The sequence below is a fragment of the Eutrigla gurnardus genome (genome assembly GCF_963514095.1).
Source record: "Eutrigla gurnardus genome assembly, chromosome: 15".
In the NCBI taxonomy this organism is placed as follows: Eukaryota; Metazoa; Chordata; class Actinopteri; order Perciformes; family Triglidae; genus Eutrigla; species Eutrigla gurnardus.
Window position 1 is genome coordinate 13,623,302 of NC_139938.1, and position 21,532 is coordinate 13,644,833.

Below are 21,532 nucleotides of genomic sequence, written 5' to 3' on the forward strand. Positions count from 1 at the left end.
AACAGGTTGCTACAGACTTTCAGTTAACAGGATAATAAAGCAGCGGCCGCAGTAGAGCCAGTAATCAAATGGAGATGAAAATACGATTCCAAACATTAAAAAAAATCCAATATGTGCAGTGTGTAAGTGGCAACCCATGAACAAAAATCAGATTTGCAGTCACAAGGTATGCAATCACAGAAAAAGGTCAAGTACCAATAAGAGTATTAAGACACACGTCACCCAAGTTGAAAATGTCTTTAATCTACTTTGTATCTTCCACTGAATGACGTCTCTGTGTTTGCAGGATTGAATAGAAAATAGGAGCTCCGATAATCAAAACAAGTCAATCCGGGGCTTCAATCCGCACAGATATTCATTTCAACACCACGATTTAAACAGTCGTTCTACTTCCTGGTTAACTTGAAAACAGGTTAGTGATTAATTCCTGGAACTTTCGTACCACATGAAACAAAACAGGTTCTGGACAAAATGAACAAAAATCAACTCTGTGACTTATAGGCGGCTGAAACAATACTGAGCCTTAAGCTGTAAAGAACTTCGTTTAAAAGGGTGACAAAGATGAAGGAACCTTTTTAACATACTGTGTTCTGAGTGTTTGTTACATCTCACGGTAAAACAAAATAGCGTATTTTTTTAGCAGAAACAGCTCCAGCTTGGAATATGGACGAGGCTGACAGCTGCACAGAGCTCTCATGCTTCAGTCGCTATGGCGACTGTAATCAGACGCCATATGAGCTGACAGGCAAGAGAGGGTAATCCGTTACGCTGCTAGACCTGTCTTTCAGGACCAGAATCTCAGCTTGTTATGCCACTTTTGACCCGGTCTGTGGCTGCATCAGAGTCTCTCTGAGACACGAGCCTCATTCCTTTCTCACTTTTAGTTTTACATCCGCAGCAGGAGGTCCTGGGTAATGTCCTTTCCCCAGGAGAACCGCCAAGCAATTTGGTATGAGTACCTAAACCTTTGTTGTGTTAAAAAAACAAAAAAAACAAAGTTACAGCATCCCAAAGAGTTACTGAACAACTGAGACACAAGCATGCATTTCTGTACAATGTAATGTAATGGGCTTTAATATTCATGTTATTCTGCATTTTGCAATGTAGTCTACAGACATTATGAGACAAGCTGCAAATGTGAAAGCAATATCATGTTGAATAGTTAATATGACAATTACAAGCAATTGATTTAAGATTATAGGTCCTCATTATGGTTTTTTTTTTTTTTTTTTCTGCTGAGGGAAAGCAGTTCCTCGGCTCCGTTCGTCTTCATCATCAGAAATGAGGCTCAGCGGGGTTCAGTAAGTCTCACCTCTGAAGACCTCTTCATCACACGTGAGCTTTATTTCCCCGGTGCACAAACAAACGCACCTGACCCACTCGACCATTAGTACATGCTGCAGAGTTAGTAATGCACTGCTGTCAACCACGTGTGTGTGTGTCCCAGTGAGGAGTTGCTGGGCCTCCATGTGCTTTATGTGTGTGTGTGCATGCGTGCACAAGGGAATGCACGTGCACAGCATGTCTGTGTGCGCGCGTGCCCCCCCCCCCCCCCCCCTTTCAGGTGGACAGCGAGGAGATGGTGGACCTCTGAGACGAGATGCTGCAGATCTCCATGTTGGTGAAGGAGCTCCCTCCCTCGCTGCTGCAGTCGGGGACCGACGAGGACGAGGAGATGATGTTCTTCAGCCTGTGGAGGGAGATGATGAGCAGCGTCAGCAGGAACACCAGCAGGCCGAGGAAGAGCCACACGTAGACGTAGATGTTGCCCGGGCGTCCCGGTGACGAGGCGGCCGCGGACGTGGAGGCGGAGGTCGGGGAAAAGCGGAGGAAGGTCCCATCGTCTATTGGAGAGATGCCGGTCTCGTTGTGGTCAACCGATGAGACATCCATCCCTGACATCCCAGAGCCGCTGGATGCGCATGAGAGGAAAGAGGAAAGATGAGTGAAACGACAGAAAGACACTCATCATTTAAATATCCCGTGTAATAAATTCTCTTTTGTCTGCTGGATTCATTTTCTCCCTCCAGGTCACTTCAACGCGGCAGATGCTCGCTGACACAAGAGCTTTCACCCACATCCTCAGCTGAGACAGAGAGCACTTCTACAATTATGATTCAGGGACGATAATTTATTTGAGATGCTCCCAGATGCGTTCGAGGCTCATGTTATAATATAAGAAACCTGTATGAAATCACGTAATATACTCATAAATCCATGTACTTATCATTCCCATGTTAAAAGTAACCCTATACAGTGGTATATTTCACTATAAACAGTGAAAAATGATGATTTTTTAATGAATTGTTGCTTCGTCACTTAAAGTGCGTGCAATCAGAGCATGTGTGCATAAGGATGTTTTCTGGCTAATCAGAGCTCGACTGATTGAAGGAGCTCCACCGACCGGACCATAATAAAGAGTAACAGCAGGGGGCGTGCTTGTCTCGTTGAAGGGCCTGTCGGGCTGCTCGGTACCTGGAGGATATGCTCATCAAAGGGAAGGTAACTTTATCTGATGAAATTAAGACTCCCCATAATCAGCTTTCACAAAGACAGATGAGAGTCGACCGTCCTCCGGTGCATATTAATACCGCACTATGATGTTCCCACCGCAAAGTATAAAAACTGAGTGGAAGATATGATTGAGCTTTGCAGTCACAGTCTCTGTGAGAGGGAAAGGGAGGCTGCTTTGTGTTTGGGTAAAGGCCAGCATTGTGTCTCGACTTGATCGGAGAAAAGACACTTCAAAGGGGGGATGATTGACCATGACCAGAATGAAAGCAGGGGCAGTCTTTGCCTCACTGTTGAGTGTGTGTGACGTGTGGCTGTGTGTGTCTCAGTCCTGTCTCCTATCTGCCAGCTCTCCCCTTCCTCTAAATGTCACGGTTATGCATTTCGCCATACGTTGTGTGTCTGGCCACATTATATTCAGGAGAGAAGCCTCAATTATATTCGTACCTTTCCCCCTCATGAACTTTCGAGATGCAATACGCCTTTGACGTGAAACTGGTTTAGAAAAAACACCGAATTGTATTAAGCCACCCTTTCCAAAATGTATATATTTAGCGTTAGTAGTATTTCTGTCCGTGCGTCCAGTACGAGAAGGCCTCAGTGTCGCCGCGCAGCCTCGTTGACATTGACCATAAGTCATACATACGTTAACATAAGAGGTAAGAAAACTACAGTTGGACTTTTACCTTGACAAAATACAGCATACACGTTTGTGAACACAATGAACACGCGGTCGGATTTGAGAATAACGCTGTAAATGTGAGTAAACTTGCTAGGTTGGGATGTGTGTATGTGCTGGAACGTTCGCTCACCCGTCAGCCTGTTAGCGAGCAACTGTTAGCGTTAGCGATTAGCTTCGGCTAGTTTACGGTCATTTGGAATCGCTCAACCCCGGTAAATTATTCAGTTAATGAAGACAAACCCTCGCGGTGTGCTTGATGTTATTTCACAGCGTTGTGTTGTTGTGGTCTACAAATAGTATTTGGTGTCTTAACAGTGTGTTAAACTGAAGAACAGTGCTAGCAGTTAGCCAACATGATAAGGTGTCATCATGGCTAGCTGGGCTACTTGGGTCACGAGTGCAACAAAGAATCATAACTGGATTTCTCAACAAGGAAAACAGTTGATTGGATAATTTTGTTTAGTATTTTCTCATGCAGGTGTGTAAATGTGTTCAGTGTGTATGTCTGTACTTTCAGAGGAAATGGTGAGTGTGTGTGCAGTGTGGTGGACACATGTCAAATACTGAGCTTTTACAGTTTAGTATTATGAGAAGTTTATAGCAATATTGTTGAGAATGTCCCAGTGTTAATGCGTCAATAATGTTTTGCACAGGGCACTCCTATAAATAATAATAATAATAATACGGTACAAATGTGTTGCCAGTTTGGAGCTAGCAGTTCACTCAGAGGCTGTAACTTTTTTTAATCTTCCATTGAGCAAATGTCGCTTTGAAGTTCCAGCGAGCCGCTCTGTCCCCAAACTCCTCTCTTCTCTTATTCCCTCCCTTTTATTTTTTCCATCTCTCTCTGGATGTTACAGTTGACAAGAACTCTGCTCTCTAATTTAAGGCCCACTGTACCTTCAGGGAGACACAGCATACTAAGGCTCTTTTTTTGTGGGAGCATGCACTTACAGAGTGTGATTGTATGCTCTCTTGCCCCAACTTTTTTATTATATAAAATACTCCCAGTGGTCTTCCCAGCCCAATGAAAAACTTGCCTCCCTTTGTTGGCTTATAGCCTCTTTCTCTACAGAATATTTTCAGTCATGCATTGTTTTTCCCATCTTCTACTGTGCTCGTTTTTTATTTTTTCCTCAATCAAAACTTAAGTTGTTTTTTTTTTACACATATGCAGAAAAAGACACATTAATATATATATTTAACAACAGAAAATGTGATTGTCAGGTGGCAAAAAAATACTCAGGGGCTAGATCAGGGCACCTGCCCTCAGTCCATTAGAAAATGAGAAAAACAAATTATAAAATATTCCAGAAATAACACAAATGTCAAAGGTTTTAATTGCAGAAAGTGGGTGAAAATGGTCCATTGATAATTTTGTAACTCCAAATTCAACCTCAATTGTACAAATAGTGAAAAGTGAAAATGTGTCAGTCATCAGTCACATGCCTGTCAGAGAAATCCATGAACATGACACTGAACCCCCTCCGCTTGCTCGCTCATTCTCCATCTGTCTGCTCTAATTTCTTCTCCTCTGCCACCTTCCCCCCCGTCTCAGCCACGGCCCTTCTCTTTTTGTTGCCCCCATACTGTTTCCTGCGCTGTATAGGTTGGTGTGTCGTTAATGATATGTTGTTTTCAAATCTGTGATGAAGCTTGTTCATTGTGAGCAGAAGTGGCAGATAATTGGGCTTAATTATGCTTTTTGTATCCAGGCAACAAGGTACGTTCAGTTCTTTTTCAAGCTAATCTACTTTAAGGACACACATGCGCACATATACACAAACACGCCTACGTTAAATGAATGTCGGTAGGTATTTTCCTTAGGAATAGTTGCCATTGTAATATGGAGTGATGCATCCTTATTGAGGAACATTATATAAATGCGGAAAATGGTCTTTTTATGTGATTGAGGGAGGGAGACATGTTGGATCTGTTTGTTGTTGTCTCCAAATGGTCAGCAATCTTCTCCTTTCTGTGCTTCCTGTTGAGCAACACAACCACATGCCTGCTCTCCTGTTATTGTTGAAGAGCTAATAGCATTAGCCGTTAGCAGCTGGTGTGCAGCACAGACCAGTGCAGTGAAGCTCAAAGTGGGCCAACTATTGCCGTTTTAGTGGTGATGACACTGACTAATCTAAAGAGCAGGGTATAGGCCAACGTCCACCCTGTGTTCTTGTTGCTTTTTCTTGCAGTCTTCTGTTCTGTCAGATCTCATGAGTTTAAACACTTTTAAGTGTCTTAAATAAGGCCACTTGACTAAATGAGACTGCAAAACCTCATCATTCCAGTGAATCCACATTCACAGCCTTGTCATGTGTACTTGTGTGTGACCCTGGTTAGCTTGCCGATTGCCTAATGTTAGCTTTTTACTTAGCTATGCTTAAAAATTAAAACAAGGTCTTCATTTGGCTAAGCCTCCCTATAATTCTTTTCTGGGTTTAGAGAATAAATGAGTGGCTTTTGAAGATGGACTTGAATTTATTCTTGTGCCCTTTGTCCCTCATTTTTTTTATCTCTCTCCCACTGATCTGTAATCCCAGTTGTTCTTTCTGTAACAAAAGCCTGGCTTTACATAAGCCGTTTCTGAACTATCATTCTGTTTTGGGACTTGAAAACCCCGGGTCTTTTTCAACATCGGCTTGATTCGTGACTTTTGCTAATTTTATGACGATTGCTTCTAAACATGAGCATTTAACAAATGTGCAAGCCCAGTTTAAGCAAAGGAAGATATAACTTAAATTGTAAACCATTACCTACTGGATTGGAATATTGGATTGTATTTAGGTCTGATGAAAATTTAACAAAAATTGGAAATTGTGTGTAATGTATGCCATTCTTTTTGTGCAGTGTGGTCTGTGGGACCCCAAACACATTTGATACAAATTGAGTTCACCAGTTTTTAAAGTTGAATAGAGAACATGCATTGCCACCACATGCTCTCCTTACAGTTATTCTTCCTCAGACCGAAGAAAATAGCTTAGTTTCAAATTCACTCAGGTGTGATCTCAACAGCTTCTACACTCCCGCCCCCTGAGCTGATATGGCCTTTTCTCTGTTGGACTGCCAGTCAGGGATAATGAAAGCTGCTGGAAGCTGCTCCTTTTAAATGTATGTTCACACTCGGAGCAACAAAAGTAACATAACAACCAAGTGTGGCCAAGTATAATGTCTCTTTCTCCCATTTCATTTCAGTTTTCCAGCAGAAATGTTCTTCCTTTTCACTCACAGCTATGACTTTTTTATTTTTATGTATATTTCAGCGTTTGTCAGCATTGCTCTCTCGGCTACGTCAAGTTCCTTTTCTGTATAGCTTTGGCCATCACACTCTTCAAACCGGGCTGCCTTAAGCACATTTCTCTTCATGAGCTCCACAGCTTTCTTCTCACTCTGCTCCACCTTTGCTTGTTCGGTTTTTGACTCAGGCGTATACGTTTTGTCGTCTATCTGCAGACAAAAGCTCCCTTTTTGTCCTGATCAAACTCCTTGAGCTGCACAATCTCTGCAAGTCAATCCCCGATCTATCTCTTCCTCTGCTGGTGTTGTTCAGCAAACCTCCTCCTGAGACATTGTGCCGTGAAGCTTCCTCTGCTCCACTTTCTCAATCTGTTCCTCACCCGCCTTCATTTCCTCATCATCTCCTTATAATCTTTCTCGCTGTCGGTGTTCAGTGTAGCCTATATTTGGCATAATTTGTCTCGTCTGATGAGTTCTGTTCCCATAAATATATTGGGCTCTTGTTATCTTATTTTGCATGGTTTTGTTGTCTTAGGTGGAGGCTACTTGTATACAAGTTTTCTTTTACAGTCATACAGGGGTTTAAGACTGCCTTATGTTTGTTTTATGCTGTAAAGTTGTTTGAAGTCTCAGGAAGTGATCAACAAGCTTTAAAAAATTACAAGAATGTTATTAAACAGACAATATAGTTTGTTTTCAGAGATTGGATTCTAATGATTATGCATTTGGAAGAGCTAAAACATTCAATCTATCAATATTTTGATCTGTTTATTCTGAAGATTCTATTGTTTTATTTATGAAATATATTATTTTAGCGCAAGACCTTTTTAAAATATTCACAATAGCTTGCCCAGTCAGGGCCAAACAGTGTTACCAGCATAGCCTTGAATTTGAATGAAAACCGTGACATTTCTTTCGTCGACAGGAAATAGCTTTGGCCATTGCTGGAGAATTTACAGTCCATGCATGCGGCATCTGCAAATATTTACTAAAACGTTAACCTCCAAGATAAACACAGTCTGTTGCCTGTTCAGTTCTGGTATTCGCTCTTCACTTCATGAATAATAGCCAAGATCCCTGTGTGGCAAAATGTCATGGCATTTGGGCCATATTCTTTAGTCTGTGTGTTCATGTGTGTTGTGTGTGTGTGAGACTAACTTTCTCATCCTGCATTCATACCACATGACTGAACAGACAAAAACAATAGCAGCAATACTATATTCATTCATGTACATGTTAAATCTGACACACACATACTGTATAAACAGTCACACATACACACACACACACGGTTCCAGCTCAAACAACAGATTGCCAGGAGATAAAAGAAGCCTGAATCTCAAACATGTTATATATTTCATATTCTGAGCCAGATCAGCTGAAAACAGACCTCAGGCTCAACCACATGAATTCCAAATCGCCTCTGCAGGCCCAAATACCTCAGATAACCCACTTAGGGGGGGTCAGAGATATGCGGGAATGATGAAATTATGAAGAAAATTATGTTTTAATATGCACCAGAGGCTCTCAACCATTTCCCCACAAGGTGGCAAGCAATCCATTTCTCTCCGGTTAAGATTGTTTCAGTATTTACTTTAAAATGACGTTCCCTTAGAAGACTGTGTACAAATATAAACAGAAGTAGCCTATGGCAATAAATGCTAGAAGAACTCCCAAAAAAAAGAAAAACACAAAAAACAGGTGTAATTTTTTATGAGTTCTCCAAACAATAAACTAATGTTTTTATTCATCATTTCGCATTTGAATGATAAAAATCTCCCAGTGCACCTGAGTGCACTCGAACGCTCCGCCAGGGGTCAAGCACCACCGTTCAGCTGTTATCTGATTCTCTCAGATATCCTTCGCATGAAAGTGAGGATTTCAAAAACCTCAGTGGTAATGTGAACTTAAAGGTGTTGCAAAGAGCTTATTATAACCGACAGAGAGAGAGCACGAGTTAAAAGCAGGGAAATGGTGATCAACCGCGGATAGGAAGTATCGGAAGATATTTTGGTCAGTGGCCAGTGTAGATAATGAGCTCTTTTGCTTTGATGTCTGAATGTGTGTGTGAGTGTGTGTGTGTGTGCCTGTGAGTTCATCCCTTTAGTGAAGTGTATTTTTATACCTCCTTCTTCACACAACATAATTACTCCTAATACTTGTGAGTGTGGTTGCCAACATTTGATACTGAATGTTTGTTTATTACGACGAACAGGGTAATACGTCATTTTAAACCAAAACAAATCGCAGTACACTTTTTCTTTTAATGTCCCACCCTTTTCCTTCCCTGCAAGTCTTATAGAACCTTTTATGTCTTTAGCTTCCTTTTTTTTCTTCTTTTTTTATATCATCTTACCGTCATATGTCTTCTTTTTACATCTCTCTCCCTATCTGTCTGTAACTATCTGTCGGGTCTCTCACGGCTGCTCTGCGGGCTGTGATAACGCATTAAAGTAAAGTTGCCAACTGAAGAGTGACGGATATGTTTGAGGTGAAAAAATGTCTCTTCGCGTTCAGCAAGAATCTCCTTTTAACAGAACAGATTAACACCATCCCCGCTCTGTCTACCTCTTAAAAACAATTTGGGAACATTTCATCAAAAGCAGCCTGAAGCGTCGACAGCATGCATGAAAATGTTGAAAAAGGGAAAAGTTACAGACCTTTTTTTAAATTATTTGTTTAAAAATATATAGACGGGTCCTTTCTTGCGTTCACGTCGTGCAGAAATCCATCCCGTTGCCTTTTGGTGTTTTTAGCCGAGCAAACCAGATCTGTAGCCCCTGAGATCTTCCCTATGAGCCCTTCCGCTCGCTCCCCCTCTCTATCTCTGTCATTCAGTGCAACACACTGGGACTACAGAGAAGACACTGTCAGACGTGGATCTCCTCTATGAATGGGCTCACATTCACAAGAGAACACATGCATGCACAAGGTCTGTAACCGAAAGGCTGTAACTAATTAATTTTGTTTTCTTTTACTTGGAAGTGGCGAAGAGGAATGAAGCGAGGCAAGAGAAGAGAGGGAGCAGTGCTCGCTCTAATCCCATCCCCTCTCTCTGTTGTGACTCCCTCGGTCTGTGCCCTCCCACTTTTCTCTCTGCTGCTCATCACCTTTCAATAACGATCCCATTAGCAGCCAAATCTATTCTGTTTTTTTTTTTTTTTTGCGTGCTCTCATTTTCACCGAGCAAATATTCCTCCCATTTAACACGCTGTTCAATAGTTTAACGTGGGCCGACAAATAGTACATCAATAGACACACAGCCAGATAAGTGGTTTGGAGATTGATCAATAAATCAGTGTTTGTCATTACATGCGTATCCAGCCACACTCCCAATCAGCCCTTTGTTTCACACATCTCGGGTGTTTGTGTGAGGGACACGGCATTGCTCTCGGCAGACTGCGTCAGTAGACGGCAACCAGTGGTGAGCGATAACCGGCTGCCGTCATGCTGGCAAGACTGAACTGCTCTTTCAGAGACCTCAAATCAGCAGATGATTGAGACAGGGTGACCATAGGAGGAAGAAACCCCCTTTATCACCTCTCTATTTCTAACACGTCAGTTCACCCAAATTCTAAGATTTGGACATTTGGATGGTTTGTTTGTGATGCTGAAAGCATTGACTCTTTGAGGTTGTACTTGTTGTGGTTTGAGCTTAATGCTAACGACGTCATGCTAACATGCTCGCAATGATGATGCTAGCATGTTGATGTTTAGCAGGCATAATGTTCACCATCTTAACAATGTTAGCATGCTAACCTGTGCTAATTAGCTGTGAGCAGCAAACAGGCGTATGTTTGATGTTTATGTGATTCATCTCGCCGGTATTTGGTCCAAAATTAGATGTGATAATGGCTATATGAGAGGTCTGGGATCATCAAAGCTATTAGAATGCCTCATCTGGGGACAATAAATGTTGTCTGTTAATCCATTGAGTGGGTGTTGAGATGCTTGACATACTGACTTTTTTCCTTTTTTTTTAAATTACCTGCTGCTGGCGCTAAAGTCAGAGGAGGGAGATTGAGTATCTTTTGCAAATTTCAAAGCAACTGATGATGTTAGAGGAAATGTCATTGAATCCATCCTATGAGGACCTTTTTAATGTCTCTCCATCCCATAATTGTCCCACAATGTTCGGTCCACCGACAGATGGACCAACATACTTTGGAGCAAGGGTCAGAAACCTTTTTGATTAAAAAATATTATCAGTATGCCATATGAACATTAAGTGTTACTATGACGCCACATCAAGATTCTCCAACGAATGCCATTTAAAACATTTTTTTATTTGTATAGACAAAGTACAATGCAACATTTTCAAAAAGTAATCTCCAACTCGTATGCCATTATGGCGTGTTATCACTACGCACAATCGCCTTTTCACGTGTTTATCAACGCCGAACCCTAACCCTAACCCTAAAGGGCGTTTACATACACGCGGATGTGACTAGGGTTGTCACGATACCAGAATTTCAGTAGTCGATACCAATACCTGTGAATTTCCACGATTCTCAATACTAATTCGATACCACAATTTAAAAAAAACAAAACAACAACAGGACCCATGTACTTTTAAATTCACTAATTTATTGAAAACTGCTTCAAACTGTCAAGTATTTAACACCACTGTGCTTTAAGATCTTTTTGCACAGAATTTAAATTGCAGTACCAGCTGCCAACAGACCTATAGCCATCCAGTATAAAAACAAACAATACTCTGCTTATAAGGCACTTTTTGCATGTCGGCTTGTTTGAATCAAGAATTGCTCCGGATTCATCCGTCTCGAATGCAAAATATTTCCACACGCGACTCTTCGCACCTGTCTTGTCGACGAGCCGACGTGTTGTGCTTTCGCTCCCACCTGCTGAAGCCATTTTTTTTCGAAGACTGCTTCGAAGAAGTTTTCTTCTTCAGCGCCGCTTACTGCTCAGTGCTGCTCACACACGTATACTGCCCCCGTCAGTTCCGCCAAGAATCGACACGGCTCGCCGAGTGAAAAGTTGTATATTCGGTTCTGACGTTACCAGAAAAAAGCAAGTATCGAATTATTTTTTTCGTGTCGGCATCGAATTGGTACCGAAGTATCGGTTCTTGTGACAACCCTAGATGTGATGGGTCGTTTCGCTCGTACACATACACGCGGATAGCTCGAATTGCGTACAGATAATACGAAATATTAAATAAACAATATATTTACGAAAAGTCATGATACCACGTTGCATAATCAGGACAGTGTAGGGAATTGTGTAAAATATATGAAAGCACTATCATTAACCCCACTTCTACCAATCTTGTTCGTCAGAGCCGTTGTTCAACAAACTGTCTTGACGAAGGTGCTGAGTACTAGCCAATCAGAGGCAGAGTAGGGTGGGTCTTAGCACAATACAGGTGGGGGGAAAAATCAGTGGCTGTGAAAGAGGTCATTTGGCGTGCGGATGAGAGGGCACTTCATCATTTCCCTGAAAAAAACTGCCATGCACACGTATTGCTTGTGCGCCATGCATGCCAATAGTGGCAGGTGTGCCTAAGGTCGCCCACCTCTGCTTTGAAGAAACCACTTAAGCTGTCAACAGTTTTTAAAATGACTATTTCTTTGATGGAAATGAGTTTAAATATGCAATTTGGGTGAAGCAACCTTTTTAAATGGCTTTACTTTGATTGTAAGAGTGCATGGCTGATTTTGGAATGAAACACTTCAAACACAGATTGGTCCCCTCGGATCTAGCCCGTGGCTCTGAATCTCATATATGAGCTTGTTAGCACCTTAATGGTATTCATGAAGGTGTTAATCGTGTGGCAGATGACACCTGTCCCTGCTCCGTGAAGGGTAAAAAGGTGCCTCCTCTTTCACAGATGCCTCTGCCCCTCCGCCATCTGCCCGCTGACACGGAGACCAGAGGGGAATAGCTGCAATGGAGAACAGACAGAGTAGAGATGAGAGGGCGATTACTTTATTCCACATCCAAATCCAGCTTTCACTAGCGTCACATGGCTGGATTTCATCTCCACTTCACACGAAGATTTGACAGGTCTGGGATTCATCTGATGGGCATATATATACATATGCGTTTGTGATATTTTTCCACCAACAAAATAGAAAAAAATATTTTTAATGAGACGCTCGAGGCAGTTTCACTGGCATCGACGGCGTTGAGGGAGAAGCCGAGGACAGAGGAAAGGAACATCAATTAATTATTCAAATAATTATTTTCCCTGACCTCCACTCCTGGTAATCGCACTCTGCAAGACCATTTCTAAACCTATCGCAGGGAATCGTTGCGCACAGACGATTCTTTAATTTCCTAAAGAGGGAATGTGTCGGGAGAGAGAGAACGAGAGGACTGAAGGACGGAGATAAGAGCTTTGGCCTCGGCTTGTTTTTGTCACTAATCCCAGAAGGCGTGGCCGCCAATTCCGTGTCATTCCCTGAAATCCTGTCCTGTTCTGACTCCATGCCATCCAAATGCTGCCCTTGTGAGGACACCAGTCTCTGCACAGCATGTTAATGAGGGGGAGACATGCAGCTATAAGGGGGAGGGCTGTGCAACTGTATTTGGGGGCTATTTTTGGGATATATATGTATATATATATATATATATATATATATATATATAAAATAAAGTTCTGGGTGTTGTAGATGCACTGTCAGTTCTGCTTTACAGCTCTCTGGTAATCTGCAGCAATTTGAAATGCTCCCTACAGAGAGAGTGGCTCACAAAAGCTACATTTAAGACTTTGATGAGAGCAGGAAAGCCGACTCTTTCACTTGTCTTCTCCTTATTGCAGAAGAAAAGAGTCTTTGCATCCCTCTGCGAAACTGTTACAACACAATATATTTTTTGTGACTTTATTTGTGAAGTTCAGTTTGGTTTTCTGGAGATTTTGGCAGATCAGACACCGGCCGATAAATATGCGAGACTGCACTCGAGCCTGTTCGACTCGTGGCAGTGTCATGCCAATCAGAATGAGTTCGACAGATCTGACGGCGTGGTGCAGAGGAAACATACTGAGGCATAACGGTGACACACTCGCACAGGCACACAGGACAGTAGCCTGACAAGTGAGCACTTGCCTAGAATAACAATGAAAGAGAAACAGGATATTGGCAGTGTGTGGGGAAACCCACATGAATGATAACATGCATGTACAAGAACGTGTCTGAGCAAGACGCCCAGAAGTGGACTGAAATCGCCGCTCTGCTAAAACCTCCGCCTCTAATAGTGTTTGCAATTTTTGCCCAATCCATCTGAAGGGTACACACTCTAAATTTATGAAAGAAAAAAAAAATGGTCCTCAAAGTGAGATTGATTTGAATATATGAATAATTTAGTGCACCAAAAAGATTTGGGGGCCCTTTAAATTGCAAATAAAATAAAAAAAAAGCCCTTACTCTTCAGACATTCATAATTTATACCGCCGTACCACGGCTCAGGCGTAGAGACACGGAGCTATTTGATGCACAAGTTAGCCATAAAAGGTATCGCTGGAGGGTGCAAGGACAAAAGCTACAACGCTTTGTGCATAATTAATGAGTCGGTTTGTGTTTTTACATTTCAGTCAGTGAATATTACTTTGTCTCCCTCTCCTCCCTATGATTCACTCCAAATAGTTAATGAATTGAAAGCAGAGCCTTAAAGTGAACTATTAAACTTTCATTAAAGGTTCGTTGCATCACGATTATTACCACATCTATAGTTTGTTACTTGTGTGTGTGTGTATGTGTTTTGTGGTGTCCTGGTTTGAGCAGCATAAGTACTCCGTCGCCATAAAGAAACAGACAATCAGAGCTCTCACTCTTGACACAGCGCCCTGCCCCTCCACCGCTCGCTTTCTTTTTATGCCCCTGGCTCGTTACAGTGACGGGCCTTTTAATTGGCACCGCATCTCCACATTATATTTCTCCACAAAAGGTCCTTTGATTCACACGAGGATCATAAAATTAAACCTCATCGGAGCACAAAGCCTTTGTGAAACATGTGACCTCCAGACAGCAGACAAAGAGGATGGATTCACTGATGGATAAATGGTTGTTTATTTTTATCTTTTAGCTTTTCCCCCCCTATGCTTATTAGATTATTTTTGCAGTTTTTCCTTCGCTGGTGCCCTTGGAGCTTGATGATTTGCTCTCTTTAGAGTTCTTTTATTTTTCTCTTGTTCCTTTTGAAAATGTGGATGTTAAAGTGCTCCCTCGTTTGGAGCCAATTCATGCTGGTAATTGGCCTTTAACCTAAGATGACTCATCTTTATAACGGTGTTCTGTTTAAGATGCTTTTCTGTAAGCCATTTGCATTATATTGTGTAGCCTACACACAGGGAATAGCATATGGGGAAAAATATCTCCATCAACTCCCTATAGGAGCAGATAGTTTAAAGTTTAATCCAGTCTGACAGTCGAAGGTGCAATCAGCCAATTATCTAACTGTGTTAACTATGTTGCGTTTTCCTGAATCATTTACTAACCTGGTTGGATAATTACTCACACTCTTGGAATAGTCATGCATGTGGAATGAGTGTAAGGTTGTGTAAAATGACAGATGCTGAGAAGATAAAAGAGATAACTGATAAACATAGACTGTGACTCTTAAATTTGGTTTGAATGTCGATCAGTTAATTGCCTTCTATTCCAGCACTTCAGCAGATTAGCTTGCCTTTTCATCTCTTCATCCTGCAGGTTAGTAGCCTGTTTCATGTTCCCTAACTGCTTTTTGTGTTCAGGGTGAGAGACAATCTCAGCCGTGATCCCTCCCAACGGGGGCAACGCCGCTGGACGAGGGTGTAGCTGAGCGATGAGACGTGTCCGTCCCCAGCTGAGAGGATTTTCCTGGATGGTACAGTATTTTAGAGGTGATGCTCAAGCTCCCCAACCCATCTGGCCCCGGCCTGTCACCGGCAATACATCACGCTAATGAAATGGCAGCAGCCCAATGCTATCTGTCATCAGCAATCTGCATCTGCTCGGGGACTGAACGGAAATGAGGAAGAGGGATAAAAAGACAGAGGAAGGCAGAGACACGTCGTGTCCCAGAGCAGGTGCTATGTTTGTGCTTGTGTGTGTGTATTAATAAATGCATGTGTGTGTGCGTTTGCTCATTCCCTCCTTTCAGCACAGACTCACCAGATATATCGATTTCTTTTTTTTGCCAGGAGAGAATGGCTGCAGCAGGCCGCCTTACTTCCCATCTCTACCGGACCAAATAGGTGAGGATATGTCATCGGCTCTGCACTAGAACAAAGTTCCAATGCATCTTATCTGTCAGGGGGGAAATTAAACACTCTGCCATTTGCTTGGCACTCGGGGCAACTGGTTTCAGCCTCGCAAACTGTGAAATGTCATTAAAATGATAATGTGCTGCAAACACCATAAAGAACAGAAGCTGCATAATAAAATTGTTCAGTAGGTCTGACAAAAACGACTTGATTATCTTTGACGTTATGATTTCCTGTTCAGATAACAAGTTATGAGTTATGAAATGTTTTTTTATTATGTTTTGGTATAAAAACGGAAGATTTTGTATTTAAACTAATATTATTATTATTATTATTATTATTATTATTATTATTATTATTATTATTATTATTATTATAATTATTATTATTTTCTCTCACACACTAGCCTTTATTGTAACTTTATAAACAAAATTATTTCCTGTTTATTTCTGAATTAATTATCATCTCAGTAATTCTGAGAAAAGATTTAATGCTCCGAATCCTGTGTGAGAGCTCAATTTCATGGAAGCAAACAACCTCTTTGGTCCAGCACTAAGAAAGCATGACGTTAAGGGCAACTAAGGCCCTGGGGAAATGCTGCAGCGTCCAGCAGATAAGAATGGGAGAAGGAAAACCGCAAAGTCCTGAGGTGCCTGTGCAAAGTCGACAAACTAATCATACTTAACGACGAGAGTCCCAGTCTGAAATGTGCTTCCATGAACTCGGGCTCTTCATGAGAACTTCTCTTGGGATTTTGCGGTATCTCGTTAATTCAGAAAACCAGAGCAGAATTTTGTTTACTGGTAACGAAATCTATCTGATGTGATATCTAAAAAAAAACATACTGAAATGCAGTTCCCTCTGTGTGGCATAACGGTAGTCTTTCCTTTGCACTTTGAGCCTGAAAGTGTTTTAACTTGACAGGGGATAGATTTCTCAATGATGGATTGAAACACTCGGTCAACATATCTGGGCAAGGATTAAGATGCAACTGAATTATTTTAAGATTTAAGATACACAATTTAAGACACACAAAAATCAATATAGTGCACAAAGATTGAAGGAGCCTTCAGTCAAATACAGCCGTCAGGAAAGTATAGTGACGGTTGGCTGAAGGTTCAAGAAGCAGCCTTGTGACCCAAAGATTGCAAATTGGAATCCTTAATCCCCCGTTGCTCCACTGGAGCTGCTCAGCAGCAGCAGCAGCAGCACGACAACAGCGTGGCTAATGCTCCTGGGTCCTCCCAAGTTCCCAGTCCTCACTATAGTATGCCTGTAGTTCTAACTGCGATTAAGATGTGACAATCATAATCATCAACAACAAGAATGTCAGGCAACTCGAAGCATCCCCTTGGTTTGCAAAGACAGATGCATGTACAGCACTACTTTGAGAGTCTCTTTGGTATTTGAATGAGAGGGATATTTCACTGCTTTGCACCATGTCCGTCCCCGAGGAGTCTGACCGAGCAAACGGCTCTGTTGTCATTTTTTTGGGAAAATTAGATTTAACAGGGGCCACAATGTCATATGATCAATTATGAATGCATCTCAACATTCTCATTCTTGTTATTGGACTTTTGGGGGTTTTGTGCCTCGTGATACGCGATAGCGTCTATATGGTTGCATAATCAGACAAGTCCTAAAATAGTTAGTTGAAATAAAAACGTCAACAAATCTGCTTGATTTACTGCGACTGGAACAACCTCCGACCATTACTACTGCAGTGAAAACCTGCCATCTAATGGACAATGGAGAACTGGCAGGCACTCAGCAGGTTCAGGGAAAACGGATGTTTATCCTTTTCTCTTGTTGTCCTTAAATATCTTGTATATTTGACATAATTTTTAATTTTTACTGGGTAAATCGGATTTCTCCATGTACTGTCTATGGAGAGACTTACTTACTTATCACTGTGCTATCCATTGTAGAGTCCAGGGTTATCTGCTGTCCGTCTCTGTTTTCGATCCTGTGCTTTCTGTAATGTATATCTTTGAGATTGAAAATCATTGCCACTCCTCTCTGGAGTGGGATGCAATTTATTTAATTTAACAGTAACATCTCCATAGAAAAAAAATATTACAAAATATAATTCCTTGTTGATCCAAAGAAGAAATAAAGTCATACCTTCATAAATCCGGTGAGGGATTCCTGACGCACGACGTCGTTGACGGGTCGGCTGTGACGTTCTCGCACGTGATTGGACAGACGAGGAGGAAACAGCTGATGCGTTTACAAGAAACCCGAAGGAAACTTTTGAACTATTTCACAGCCGACACCCAGGAAGCTGCTTTATATCGCTTGAGCCGCAGCGAGAGGTCGCTGTTTGTCGCGGAATAAGCCACAGATAAGAAGGGAAACCGGTCGTTTCTCCGTTTTAGCGGAATGCGCGGGGCTTTCGCTTCCTGCGTCAGAACCAAAGCGTTAAACTGTTAGCTGCGTTGATCCCGATAACGGTGAGTTTTCAGGGGATAAATAACAGACTGTAGCCTGAGTTATATTTGTATCAGCAAAAACTATGAGCATCTCATGAGATGCACTTAGTTGTCATCTTTTTTCCCTCCTACTTGTCTTAACTTGTGTTTCTGTGGTTTTTGGACACTGTTAAATTCTTGTAACCATGGTTATGGTGTTTGTTGCATCATCAGTGCATATCAGTAAAGAGATGTGCAAACATTACACACGTGTCTGAACTTTAAAATTTGTTCATTTAGATTTAATGTTAATGCTTAATGTTCATTCGCTCATTCTCCTGTAAATGTCAGTTTTAAAAGTTTGTCTCTTTTGCTCCTTTATTTATATATTTTATATATAAACATTTTATATATATTGTATGCTATATACTGCATATTGATTGTGTGTGTGTGTGTGTGTGTGTGTGTGTATATATATATATATATATATATATATATATATATATATATATATATATATATATATATATTGTGACCTATTTAGATGCTGTACTCTGAAGTGGTCAAAAGAGAAACCAACAATATGACCTTCACACAGTTGCTGCTGTGTTTTCTGAGAATAGAAAGCAATGTGTGCTTATTTGCTTACTGCTGGTTGTGTCATTTGAATAAGTTTGTAGGACAGAAAAAGCTGAAACTATCATCTATATCACATTTTCCTTATCTTGCAACCCCTCAGATTTCTCTTGCAAAACATGTTGGGGTCCACCGGCCTGCAGAGATCTGACAAATTCACCAAACATAATCCGGGCCACCTTTAAGGTGTCAATGTTATGAATTGAGTACCTGTTAAACTCATTTTTAGGATAATTTTCCTTTCCTTTCCTTTCCCCATCTTCTTGTTTTTAGATGAACTTCAGCACAAATGCCCGTTGCATCAGTCACACGAGCAAAGAAAACATTCCGACTTCAAGCAAAGTTGAAGCCCCGCAGGTCCAGCGAGCCAAGCAGCGGACCGTCCTCGGTGTGCTGTCAGAAAATGAGCAGCGTGGTCGATCCCTCAGCCAGGTAAGTGAAAGGCGAAAGAGCATAACATTTCATGATTTTTCTGTTTCCCCTCACAGAACATTCACATTTCAACTTAATATGGCAATGATGTCGATTCATTTTTCTCCACAGGGAAGCCAATTTTCCAAACCCAGTTCAATCTCGGACATCTCCCAGTTCGGCTTGCTCAGCTGCCCCTCCAGTTCCAGCTTTGATGTCTATGTCGAGGAGGCTTGTGAGGTTGTTCTCACGGCCTCCGGTCAAGAAGAGGTCTCAGACGGCCACCTAGATGCCCAACATGCTGCCCTGCAAAATGAGGATTGGAGACTCCTGCTTGATCTGAGTTCAAGTGAGTTTGAAAATGCAAAAATCATGGTGTGTCTTTATTATCGTCTACCAACTGCCGTTCATTCTTGCAGGTTCATGCCAGGACGCTTCAATGCAGTCGGAACATGATGCATCCCTGATGTTGTCGGAGGTGCTGTGTGTTTCCCAGTATGCAGAGGACATTCACCTGCACTTGAGGGAGAGCGAAGTGCGAAATCTTCTAAACTATGGGCACCAAATCATTTCTCTCATATTACTGTGTATGGGCAGCATTGAATGAAGTTTTGCTCCTCGGTTCCTTACAAATAACTTTCTGTGTCTAATGCCAGATGAGTTCCAGGCCAAGGCCAAGCTACTTGGACAAACATCCCGAGATCACCAACGGCATGCGGGTCGTCCTGGTGGACTGGCTGGTGGAAGTGGTCCAGGAATACAAGCTTCTTTCTGAAACTCTGCACCTTGCTGTCAACTACTTGGACCGCTTCCTCTCCTGCACAGCATGCGTGAAACGGGGAAAGCTGCAGCTGGTCGGTACAGCTGCACTGCTGATTGCAGCGTAAGCACCCGATTGTTTTTTCCAAAGATGTTGCTTAAAAGCGTTTGGTGCACCACAGATAAGAATCAGCTTGTGGAGTCTCAACTCAACAGTTTACATCGTCCTTTTTTTATTTTTAGAAAATATGAGGAAATATATCCACCGGAGCTGAACGAGTTTGTGTACACGACAGACAACACTTACACTCAGAAGCAGCTGGTCCGGATGGAGAATGTTGTTTTAAGAGTGCTGGCTTTCAAGATGGCAGCCCCCACCACAAACCAGTTCCTTCGCCTTTTCATGTCCATCCACTCCGTCTGTGCCAACACGGAGAACCTCGCCCATGTGAGGAAAATCCAATAACTCAAATGCCAGCCAGATTGTAGATTTGATCATATTTTGATGGTGATTTTTTTTGTGTGCTTCTAGTATGTAGCAGAGTTAAGCCTGCTGGAAATGGACCCATTCCTACAGTACAGCCCATCTTTAGTAGCAGCTGGAGCCTACTGCCTAGCTGCTTATACTGTCAACAAATCTCTCTGGGTAAGTTGGTCCAGATCATCAGCTTGACTCCATTTTTATGAGAATTTATCAAGAAATTTGCCAAAAATTTGACTTTTTAGGCAGTTTATTTTTATATTTTAGCCCGATTCCTTACACGACTTTACGGGTTATACCCCGGATGCGATTGTGCCTTGCCTGACTGACCTTCACAAGCTATACATCAGTGCAGAGAGTCACCCACAACAGGCCATCAGGGAAAAGTACAAGAGTCCAAAGTAAGGCATAGTTTATAGACAGCTTATGTAACATACATCCCTTTGGGATCTTTCATGTGTAGTTTGTAGTTTGTCTGGGTTGTTAATGCACCCAGCTCACAATGTTACATGTCTAAACAGATGTCTTTTTATCTCTCCATTGCCAGGTATTGTCGTGTTTCATTGATCAGTGCACCTGCTGCTCTGCCATTCCAATGAATAACTGCCCAACCCATCTTCACTTCAGCCAGAAAGTAATTAGATTGAGGACAAAACAAACGCAGCTGATTCCACTGTCAGTGCTATACATGCCACGCTTCTCTGGACACTTAATTACCTTGATTTGTTTTCTTTTCATATAGTTTTATGCAAATACAATAAATCATTTTTAATAAAAAACCTACCTGATCACTGGAGAATTTGAATACTTTGCAGGTGTCCATGCAAAATGTTTAACAGCTGGTAAGTCATCAGTGGTAATATGTTTTGTTCAGAGAGATCTCCTTAACTAATAAATTACCACATCTGCTACATCCTGTTAGAGTGATTTTAAAATATGTTTATGTAAAATGCATTTCTGTGAACTTTTTTTTTTCTTTGCCCCCTTATTTCTCGTCTCATTATAATGTGAAGGGGGTAAAACACTTAAAGGGAATGTGTTATTAATCCCAGCTCCATTCTACATGACGTTATTTTAATGATTAATGAATTAAAGTGTAGCCGAGTTTATTTTGAAAGTGTTGTCCGGAAGCCATGTTTGTCGCTCTGGCCGTGTTGACGCGCGCGTGAAGTTGCTGGCGGGGGCGGGAGCGGGGG

General features: G+C 41.8%; 2 protein-coding genes across 2 annotated transcripts; one reads left to right on the plus strand and one right to left on the minus strand.

Moving 5' to 3' along the window:
- Positions 1-243: 243 nt before the first annotated feature.
- On the minus strand, positions 244-1,904 carry sertm1 (serine rich and transmembrane domain containing 1). The gene has a single exon (XM_084028764.1). The coding sequence runs from the start codon at positions 1,900-1,902 to the stop codon at positions 1,561-1,563; it is 342 nt and encodes a 113-aa protein (XP_083884890.1). The 5' UTR covers positions 1,903-1,904; the 3' UTR covers positions 244-1,560.
- A 16,045-nt stretch (positions 1,905-17,949) lies between these two features.
- Positions 17,950-20,992, plus strand: ccna1 (cyclin A1). Its single transcript, XM_084028774.1, has 9 exons — positions 17,950-18,091; positions 18,959-19,117; positions 19,229-19,445; positions 19,516-19,631; positions 19,753-19,979; positions 20,099-20,303; positions 20,388-20,501; positions 20,604-20,737; positions 20,884-20,992. Exons 2-9 carry the CDS (start codon positions 18,959-18,961, stop codon positions 20,933-20,935), a joined length of 1,224 nt encoding a protein of 407 aa, XP_083884900.1. The 5' UTR covers positions 17,950-18,091; the 3' UTR covers positions 20,936-20,992.
- Positions 20,993-21,532: the final 540 nt, after the last annotated feature.

Bases quoted from the DNA above. Each gene is read 5' to 3' on its own strand.
- sertm1 (XM_084028764.1), bottom strand. From the start codon at position 1,902: ATGTCAGGGATGGATGTCTCATCGGTTGACCACAACGAGACCGGCATC.
- ccna1 (XM_084028774.1), top strand. From the start codon at position 18,959: ATGAACTTCAGCACAAATGCCCGTTGCATCAGTCACACGAGCAAAGAA. The intron at 19,446-19,515 runs GTGAGTTTGAAA...TCATTCTTGCAG, and splicing joins CCTGCTTGATCTGAGTTCAA to GTTCATGCCAGGACGCTTCA. The intron at 19,980-20,098 runs GTAAGCACCCGA...TTTTATTTTTAG, and splicing joins GCTGCACTGCTGATTGCAGC to AAAATATGAGGAAATATATC.